The sequence below is a fragment of the Rhinolophus sinicus genome, chromosome 17 (assembly GCF_057876585.1).
Source record: "Rhinolophus sinicus isolate RSI-liver-muscle chromosome 17, RSI-T2T, whole genome shotgun sequence".
NCBI lineage: Eukaryota > Metazoa > Chordata > Mammalia > Chiroptera > Rhinolophidae > Rhinolophus > Rhinolophus sinicus.
This window is the reverse complement of record NC_142517.1, coordinates 9,076,124-9,086,460: the sequence shown is the minus strand read 5'-3', so window position 1 is coordinate 9,086,460 and position 10,337 is coordinate 9,076,124. Positions and strand designations below refer to the sequence as shown.

General features: G+C 47.2%; 1 protein-coding gene across 3 annotated transcripts in view; it reads right to left on the bottom strand.

Moving 5' to 3' along the window:
* Positions 1-5,427: 5,427 nt before the first annotated feature.
* RCAN1 (regulator of calcineurin 1) overlaps positions 5,428-10,337 on the bottom strand; it is an 88,071-nt gene continuing 83,161 nt past the window's right edge. For all 3 annotated transcript variants that reach the window (XM_019730257.3, XM_088793716.1, XM_019730258.3), the window contains exons 3-4: positions 9,708-9,867; positions 5,428-7,182 (exon numbers count right to left, since the gene is read on the bottom strand). In XM_019730257.3, the coding sequence (XP_019585816.1) occupies positions 7,010-7,182; positions 9,708-9,867 (333 nt within the window). In that variant the 3' untranslated portion in view covers positions 5,428-7,009. The remainder of the gene's footprint in view (positions 7,183-9,707; positions 9,868-10,337) is intronic.

The following is a 10,337-nucleotide window of genomic DNA, read 5'->3' as shown; positions in this document are numbered from 1 at the left end:
TAGGTGTTCGGGTGCTGCAATGAAGGGGCCACAGCCCAGGAAGACAGGTGGGCTCTGGAAGCTGAAAAAGGCAAGGAAACGGATTCTCCCCAGAGCCTCTGGAAGGAACCAGCCCTGCCGACACCCTGATTTTAGACTTCTGCCCTGCAGAACTGTGAGAGAATACGTTCATGTTGTTTCAAGGCACTACATTTGTGGCAATTTGTTACCAACAGCCCTAGGAAATGAATACATCTTGTTTATCTTTTTCATGGCATTGCTCATCTGAAATTATTTAATTTATACGTTTCCATCTAATTCCTCTTACTAAGCTCGTGAGAGAGTGGGCACTGAATTGGTCCATTTCATCACCTCATCTCCAGCTCTGCCAGCAGTCACTGGGACATCTGGATGCTTAATAAATAGGGTTTGAATGAGCGTGCAATGGAATATTGCAACATTGCAGTGGCCAGTGGATGGCATTATCTGTGCTTCTATTCTTCCACGAGTTCAAATAATCATGGGAAGCCTGATTTTGAAAATCATGATCATTTTCTTTTGTGTATTTTACAACAGTGCTCTATACTGAGAGTATCGTACCCTTCAAAATAAAGCAAAACCAAACCAAACCCACCCCAAATTCATAGCCACATCTTTTTGTAAATTCACTTAGGAAGAAGCTTACTGAAATATAGTTATAAACGCATTTGTTAAAAAGGAGACAAGAAATTGAGGTTAAAATCAACATGGGCCAAAGCATGCGGTACAGGGATGGTTTGAGGCGAGGCCAGGCCCATGTGGGGCTGGCGGCTCCCAGAGGCTCACAGCCTGCCGGGAGGTGCTGGCTCTGTGGTCCTGTGAGCCTGGCCCCGATGAAGAAGTCACCCCTTCCCTTTGAAGTCAGACCCTACATTTCTGTATTAGTATTCTATAGCTATACAACAAATTGCCACCAGTGTCAAAGTTTAAAACAACACACATTTATCACCTCAGTTCCCGTGGGTCAGGAGTCCAGGTGTGGGTTGGCTGGGTCCTCTGCTCAGCGTCTCTCACCAAGTGAGACCACCTTGAATCAAGGTGTTAGCCAGAGCTGTGGTCTCACCCAAGGCTCAGGGTCCTCTTCCAAGCTCCTGCAGTTGTGGGCAGAATTCTTCTCCTTGCAGTTGTAGGACAGAGGTTCCCTTTTCTAGCAGGCTGTTGGCGGGGACTGCTCGCAGCTTCTAGATTAGGCCCCTGCCAGGTGGCCTGCCTCTCACAACCCAGCCGATTGTCTCTTCCCAGCTTCTTGTCTCCTTTAAGGACTCTCCTGATTAGGTCAGGCCCACCCGGGATAATCTTCCTTTAGATTAATTCAAAGTCAGCTGAGTAGGGCACTGAGTTCTATCTGCAAAATCTCTTTTGACATAAAAATACAATCGTGGAAGTGATATCCCATTATAATCACGGGTCCTGCCCACAGTTAAGAGAGGGGTTTATGTAGGGCTTATTCACCTGAAGCGGGGGCATCTTGGGGATCCCCTTGGCCATTCTGCTTACCACAACCCCTCAACCCAAACTCACAACTTTGTTCTCATCAATCCCATCCTCTCCAACCGTGGCTAAACTTTCACTAAACCCTGAGAACACTCTGGTGGCTGGGGACAAAGGATCTATCTCTTTGGACCAGGGACGCCCACCTGCTGAGTCCCCTTACCTCTCCCACATGACCTTGCATGACCTTCCCTGGTCACCTCTCTGCCTCCCTTTCCATTTTCCATATAACTTCAACCTCCGCCTCAGAACATCTTGTCCCCAATTCACTGCTGTATTTCTCTCCTCAGTGCTCTTGGGGTGTGTACAGCTCAATACAGGCAGCAGGGGGCGCTGCTGGCCTCGGCTGGTGGGCAGCCACATCCCAGGCCCTGACTCACCTTCCTCTCTAGGTTGTCAGGGCCCCGCACTAGGAGGAGGTAGGCTGTGCTTATGCCTGACGCCTTCTCTCTCGCCGCCCATGTCTCTGCAAGGGATCCAGGCTGTCCCAGGTGGGTGGCAGAGTGCATGGACAGGGGACTCACACGGCCAGGCCCTTGTCAACGGATGAGTGAGCCTCCATCTCTTCCTGTGTTCTGGGGGTGGGAGTGAGGAGAGTTAGGAGCTGAACAGTGCGTCATTGAAGAGGAGCCTGGACTGCCCCTTCTCTCACTCCTTTCTTGTCCCGGAAGGTCCCTCAAGCACATTGTAATGTCCACATCATCGTAAGTGCTTCTCTTCAGGATGGTCTTAGGAACTTGACAGAACTCTTGTTCCTCCTGAGCACAGTTCCCCTGAGTGAGCTCCAGGCCACACCATTCTGCGTCCCTCAGGACTGGCCAAGGGGCGTGTCTGTTTGGTGCCACACCTGGGCCATCTTGCAGTGGCAGCCAGCTGACATGGGCCTGCGGGTCTCATCCCGGAAATCCTGCAGGGCAGCTGTGAGCATGTTTCCTCCTTTACATTTATTTCCACGGTGGCATTTCACTCACTGTGTTGATGGATGTGCAATGCCAGTGTATGACATTATCTCTGCTTCTACTCCCTCTTTCATGCTTTCTCCAGCAGCCTGGAAATTTGTTGTATGAAGGCACTGAGATTCTTAGGGCTCTACTCACTAAGGAGATGGGGACATGCCTCATTAGTTTTCATTCTTCCTCTGTGATTTCTCACTCCTCTGCCTCTGAACTCCCTGTCCATCCATCCACCCACTTATCATCCATCCATCCATCTATCTGTCATCCATCCATCCATCCATCCATCCAACTTTTGTTGAATGTCAACTGTGAGCCGCAGGCTACCAGGAATCCTGCCTTCACTTGACTTAAGTTCTAACAGGGAAGACAAACAATTTCACAATTAGGCTAAACAGGCATTACGTATTACAACAGGGGAACATGGGACACAATGGGAAACTCAGCAGGAGTAACTGGGAATGATTTTCAAGGGGAAGGGACATTAATGATGGAGCTTGTAGGACAAAAAGCAATATGTCAGTTAATTATTTCAGTAATGTTTATTGAGCACAGCAGGCTGGGCGTAGTGATAACTGCTAGTGATTCAGACAGAGGTGAGTAGGACAGACGTGGGGTGCATATCATTGTGGAGTCAGCCTTGGCTGGGCCATGGGGCCATCGGCTGGGGCAGAGGGAACATGCATAATGGCGCACAGGGGGAAAAAGAACATGATGAGTTAGAAACATTGACCTTTCCACATGACCAGAAGATGAATGTCAATGAGGAAGGAGACCCCGGTGACCTTGGAAGAGGGAGCTGTGAGCAGTGGCTACAACTACTTGGCTCTCATTCACTGTACAGAACGGTCATCAAATCCCTAATCAGAATCTTGAAAGAAAAAGAAATGCTGAATGTAGACGCCGCGTCTCAATCACTTGCAAATCATTTCCTTCTTTCATACACATAACCATGATTAAAATGACCTTTCACGAACAGCAGGGAGGGAGTACTGAAGAAGATGAGGTATGTGAGAATAAAATCCATCTACCTGATTGCCATATAACTTTTGTTGAGTCACAAGAGTGAGAATTTCAGACGTGAATTAAAGATTGCCAGGAGTGGAGGCATACTTGAAAAAAATGCCTTACAGTTCCTACTTTAGAAATCAGAAGACCAGAAAATCAGGGAAGAAAGAATGTATTTCTTATTTATAATCTAACTTCTTCCCAAATAATTTTAAGATAAATGACTTATGTAGTTTCCTTCCAAATTATTGACCCTTAGATGAATGTTACTTGATAGGCACTTGATATAGTAAGTAAACATTCCACAGGGTTCTGTAAATGCTGGTAAGCAGGACATAACTTAGCTGCCAATTCATTTTTGGTCATAACATCTCCATATAGTGTACTCGATCCTTTGAAATTTAATATTTGATAAAATCTATTTACTTTGTAGTGAGTTCTGTACATTTCACTTAAAATTATAGCTCTCTGAAAACCCTAGTCTCCTGTGGACACCCATTCATACAACATCCTGGAACTTCCAAATCCTAAATGCTTGCTGACTGCAAACCAATGTTTATAACCCGAGGACTAATAGCTGCGTGGAACGTTATTCTTCTCTCACTGTTCACCACCCCTCACGGTATTGTCATGTATGAGGACATTTGGCAGGGAGGACCTTCTTTTGCTGGATGTTCCTAAGCTACTTACCATCAGGTCAGAAATATAGTCTATCAAAATGTATTTAAGGAACACATTTGATCAATGGCAAAGGATGTGTTCTGCACGATCTCGCCTGTTTTGTGTCTGTTGTTTTGCATTTCACTGAGCCCTCTCCTAAGCGGGGCCAAAGAAACACTTGAGTCCTGGGCACGCTCCTGATTTGGGCCGTCCTGTCCATCACCCTGGCACCCGGCGCCTGTGTGCACTGGCTGCCACACATACCCACCACAAAACAGCTTAGACATCGTCTGTCATGAGTGAAGATACGCATTGACTGGTGATTTCTACTCCAGGGTCTGTTGGCTTCACTGGACCACCCACCTCTATTCACCTCATGGGAGTCTGTCTGATTTAACTGACAACACATTTCAGCCTTATTCCAGGGTTATTTATGAGACAGGATCTGGGCACACACACTTTGTAATCCACTTCTATCCATCACTGGGCTCCTAGCTATTCGAACGGATAATAAATGACAGTCCCCCTTCCTCCCTACCCCCACGTCATCAGTGAATCTGCTCAATAATCAGATTCAACCAACCCGACCGAAAGTGGATTTTCCAACATGTTTAACCCTCAAACATATATGGCTTTAAAATACATAAATGCTGTTGGGAAATGACAGGATGCTCATCAAAGGAGAAAAGAGGAGCATGTGATTTTTCATAGAAAAACACCCAGTGTGAATCTTGATCAAGGTGAATGTCATTTGCGAGCTAGAATTCAGCAAATAAATAGTGAGTTAGGTAGGCAGGCCTGGTGGCAGCTGGCACAGGAAGCTCCCCACCCTTTGTAGTAAGAGTTCCCAGGAAAAGGCTGCCTGAAATTCAGACGGAAGGCTTACAGACTTTCTGAGCATAACTGGCCTTTGTAATTTAGTATCGTCCATGGGCACCTTTTCTAACAGGAAGGAGAACTCCTCAAATTAACAATCAAAAACACTGCTGTGTAGTGGAGGGGTTGATGGTGAAGGGGGTTTTCATCGCAGTGTCATCTCCCCAGACAAAGGAAACCCTCAGACTTGGATTTCAGTTCCGTGCATTTCCCCCTTTACTAAGTGATGTGTTAGAGTGGCTGACCCCCACCCCCCACCCCCTTCACTGTTAGAGTGGCTGACCCCCACCCCCCACCCCCCTGACCCACAGCAAAGAATTAGAAGTTTCTAAACTCCAACTGATGAAGGAAAGTGTCCTTGTGAGACTGAAGAACTCAAAGGGTTCCCAGATCGATCATTAGACATAAAAAGACAAACAGATAACTTTCCCACAAAGGGCATATTGGGTCGATTTATTATAGAATGCAATTAAAAAAAACTATGCTGAGGCTGGCCTCTCCAGTTTAAAAGCACTTAACTAGGAACACTCGAATAGCGATGCAATGGTCTGTCCCACACTGTTCCACCCCCTACCAAGTACTGTAAACAGGGTTTTGAGAACAGTCAGTCAATTCCTTGATAAGAACAACCAAACCTATTTGCTTCTTAAAACCATCTTCCAAATTTCCAAAGCATGCATTGTTCCTGGGAATCAGGTATTTCAAAATGACAAACTTTGTTATGGTATTTTAAGGCCAAAATATAATACCTATTTACCAGACATACACATTACAACTAGAAAAAAATTACAAACATTAACCTAGTGTAACAATTCCTTCAGGAATTAATGGGGGAAGGCACTGCATCTCTCCTTATATCACCACACATCTACTATCCACTTCACATGCTTTGAATTCGAGGCCTGTCAAACATTTTAGCGGCGTTTTTCTACAATATACGGTTCACAGGTAGGTTGACACAGCTTACACTAGTCTTCCACGGCCGTATTTTTCACCCAAGTGCACAACAGGTATGAACAGATGCTATCAGCTTTATTTACAAGTTTATCTTGATGTTTTAGTGGGGTTAAAAAAAAATCAACTATCTTAACCAACAATTCTCAGGAAAGGCTTTTGGCTATGACTCATCATAAACCACCATGTGAAAGAAATAAATGAAACCGATGTCCGACCCAAAACAGCCAAACTGAAATAGTCTCACCCACTAAAAGTTGGCAGTGGAACTGCTATTCTCTGAATTTTATAAGCGAAACCCTACATGGGAATTTCAGATTGAGTTCTTTTGGAAAAGCACAAGTTTTCTGTTGTACCAGACACGATGTGGAGTGAATGATTCCAGGTAGAATTCCACACGCGTGCTGTCGTAAATCTGGAAAGACGATCCAGTTTCCAAATGCTTCTCCTATCTTCCCACAAGATGTAAAACAACACGGGCATAACTCTAGGTACGAACAAAGATTAGTTTTGAAAATCAGTAATATACATGCACAAACATTAGAACATGAGGAGGGAAAAATGAAGCACTACAGTTTCCACACTGCATGATGTTCTCACAAGCTTTCTGCACCAGACACGTCGTGGCTTCACGTGGTGCCTCTTCCCACCAGGAGTGAGAGTCTACCCGGGAAGGCTGGTTAGAATCACAAGGCTCTCCCCAGGCCCATTGATCAACCCGCCTTTGGCAAAAACAGAACTTACCAGAAAAAAAAAAAAAAGTACAAAATACTAGTGTTATCGGTTTTCTCAAGACCTCCCCTAATGTCCTTGTGTGATCACCCCAAACTCAGTGATTGGCCCAGGACATTTCCAGGGGCCACAAACATTGACTGATGGGCAGTATTGGAACCAGGAGGCAAAACCTGATTCTCTTCTGAGCAACGTGAACTGGAATTTCCACCACTGCAATCACAGCTGCCACTTCAAAGTCGTGACCGGCCACTTTCGCAGTAAAAGATTCCTCCCCATGAATATGATGTAGAATACGTCTTCATCTCGGTGCCAGCTCAGCTTAAGTGGATGGGCGTGTACTCCGGCCTTCGGGTCTGGATAATTTTGGGTTTGGGTCTCTTCATTCTTTCCATCTCGTCTTCTTCCTCGTTCTCCTGGTCGCTCTCACATACGTGGACCACCACACTGGGAGTAGTGTCGGTTGCAGCGTGTAATTCATACTTTTCCCCTGGGGAAAGAAAAGAATTGCAGGGTAAGTCCGGCAAGAGCCAGAGAGAGGCAAAAAGCAAGAGCAAATGGAAAAGCATGAAGGGGTCTGCTTGGCCAGGCTTCTGTGGACATTCCGTGGGGACTGCAGGACAGACCACACACACTCTGGGTAGGTGTTTCTTTGGTGGCTCGTTACATTTCTGACCACAGCAGCCGTTTCCATGTAACAACTATCAACCTGGAACCAGGAGTGTCTTGTTGCCCTGTGGCAGCCTGAGTTTTACCCTGTTCAGTCAAGTTCAGCTCACTCTGGGCCAGCAAGGGTAGGGTGAGCTTTCTGCAACTGAAAAGTGGTCGCAAAGCTCTTGGGTGCTGGTCTGGCTACAGGAGGAGTCTGCACCCTTGAAGCTGAGGGAGGCTGTGTGGCCAGTGGCCAACACTTGGGCTGTCAGCCTGTCACTCAGTACCCGGTGCATATGGGCATGTCCTTTGCCTCCCTGGGCACCTTAGTGTCCAGTTCTGTAAAATGGGGTGATAAAGGCATCGACCTGATGGCACTGACTGCATGTATATCACTTAGCCCCTGGCATACAGTACACATGCCCGTCAGTGCCACCTAGTTTTATTACCTTTAAAAACAGAGCCTCGGTCGTTCCTTGGAATGCTGGGAGCAGAAAAGCTAAGGATCTTAAATAGGAGTAGGAGGGTTTGCTTCAGCTTGCTCTGCCCCTGGAGGGCCCAAGGTGGGCTCCCCTCTCCCCGAGTTTTATGCCCTCTTCCCGAACCCCATTCCAACTGGAAGGAACAGTAAACAGGGCCTCCACCTCCTGCTGTTCTAGGTAGGAAGCAGGAAGGCACTTTTAACCATTAAAAATGACAAAAGTGACTGCCTTCTCTATCGCAGTGGTGAAACTGGGGTGTTATTATAACTGCTTTGAAAAGGTGGAAGAGCCTCACCTGTTTTGGGAGAGGGGGGAGAATTATGGGGGAGGGTCAGATAGCTCACTCGATCTCTGGTCAGGATGCTCTGCCTACTACTACCTCCCAATCAGTCACAACCCAGAAGCCTGGGTGTAGGACCAGATTTACAAAATCCTTGCAATCTTGTTGGCTGCAAAGCACAGCCGAAATATGAACTATTATTCAAAGTAATTGTTAAGTAAACAGAGGGAAAATTGATTTTGTGATGTCTAATTTTGAAAAAGGCTTCTCAAATAAGCCTTCTGCAAAGGAGTGGTAGATTCTGGAATGTGAAGGAATTGGTTGCAGCACTTCTTGCCTCTGGAGCGGTATGACACTTGTCTCCAGTGGAGACTCCATTTCCTCCCTTTTATGAAGCTCAGGGGACCCCAGCCCATGGCCTTGCTGATGCACCTTGGTCAGGGTGTGCCAGGAGGGCATATGCTTCCTCAGACTGGCCATTTCCACCTTGACCTTCATGCCATGAGCTAGTAGTAAGTAACGTGAGTCTTGATTCTTGCTTTCTACCACAGAGGAAATTTCCGACGGGGTGATGTTTTCAGAAATGTAATCTTTTCAATATGAAACTGCTGATGGTCCAAGAAAATAAAACCCTGCGCCCAAAGGAACATCGGATTGCTGGTCAAGGAGTGGGTGGTCTCAGCATTCATTCTATTTGCTGCACGGATAGGGCAAGAGTGGGGCTCAAACCTCTTCACTCCAACACCCTGCATACCTGACTGCTCACCCAAACTCTCTATCAGACAGGACGGGGACCAGCAACATTCTGTTGTTTCTAAAAACCACAATCTGAGCGCTGCCTATGGGCCAGGCAGGCACTGTGGCAAGTGCTTTCTACAGGACGACCTCATGTACTGCTCAGAACTCCATAGGGTAATTAATACCCACTTTACGGAGGAGGAGCCTGAGGCCAGAGTACCTGTCTCCCCCAGTCCTCACAGCTTGGTCCCTTCAGAAGACTGGAACCTCTTTCTCTGGCAAGCTCAGCACGAAAGCACCCCATAGGGCCCAGAGGGGGCATGCGCGGCTGAGCTCTTCCTTCTCTATGATCTATCGTTCTCCGTTCTCTTGAACATTCAAAAAGGCAGGTGAAAATCAGATGAATGGGTGGAATTATTGTTACTGAAAATGAACATTTTAAAAAGGGGGGGTTGGTTTTCCCTCTCCCAAGTCCAATCGTTCATCGCCACTTGGAGCGAAAGGACCTGGGGTCTTGAGCCACCCACGCAGACTGTGCCCAGTGGGTGCGGGGGTGGAGTCACGTGAGGCCTGCAAGGCGGGGTCACGGTGTTAGGCCCTCACCACCAAGTACAATCCGTCTCGTACACCTCCGTCAGGAATGAGGCCAGGAGCAGGTATGCACGCCCCCGGCACGAGTTACACGGATACAGAAGATGCAAATAGAGAGAGTTCACAACACACGCTTGCATCAGTGAAACGAGAGCTGAAAAGTGCAATCGGAACTCCACCGTTCCCTGATTCAGATGAGCAGCTGCGTCTTGGGCCATTAGCACAATCTCTCCGCCTCTCCCTGCCCCCTCCCCACCTGAGAGCTCTGCTTACCTGGCCCTAGCTTGGAGATAGCGTATAAAAGATCATAATTTATGACGGGAGTGGCGTCTTCCACTTGTTTCCAACCAACCGGAGGAGAGGCGGGAGGAGAGATCAGAAACTGCTTGTCTGGATTTGGGGGAGCCAGGTGTGAACTCCCTATGTGCAGAGTCTGAGGAGAGAAATGAAACGAATACGGACAGATGACTCACGAGGGCAGACCTGAAGCAACAGCATTTAATGCCAGGTTACAGAAGGCAGCAGTGAAAGGACAAATCCCTGTCAGGCCGGCAGAACGCTCGCAGGTCAAGGATGCATCGTAAAACGGTCTATAAAGGGGGTGGGGGTGGGGGTACAGGGATGTTTGAACTCTGGTTATGATGCAAACATGATTACAACCCCCTCCCAGGCCTGGGACTCATAGGCACAGGGGCGGCAAGCAATTATTCCTGACCTAGACTGACGGAAAATTAACAGATGGTTTTTGTATAAATGGAAAAAACAAAGCCCCTGTCATCCAGGTCAGAAGGGATCTAGAAATCCCTTTCTCCCAGCTCCTCATATCAAAGGCCTAACTGAAGCTCCAAAAGGCTAAGTAACAGCTCTAACGTGATGTTGTTTTTATAGGGGGGTAAAGCAAGG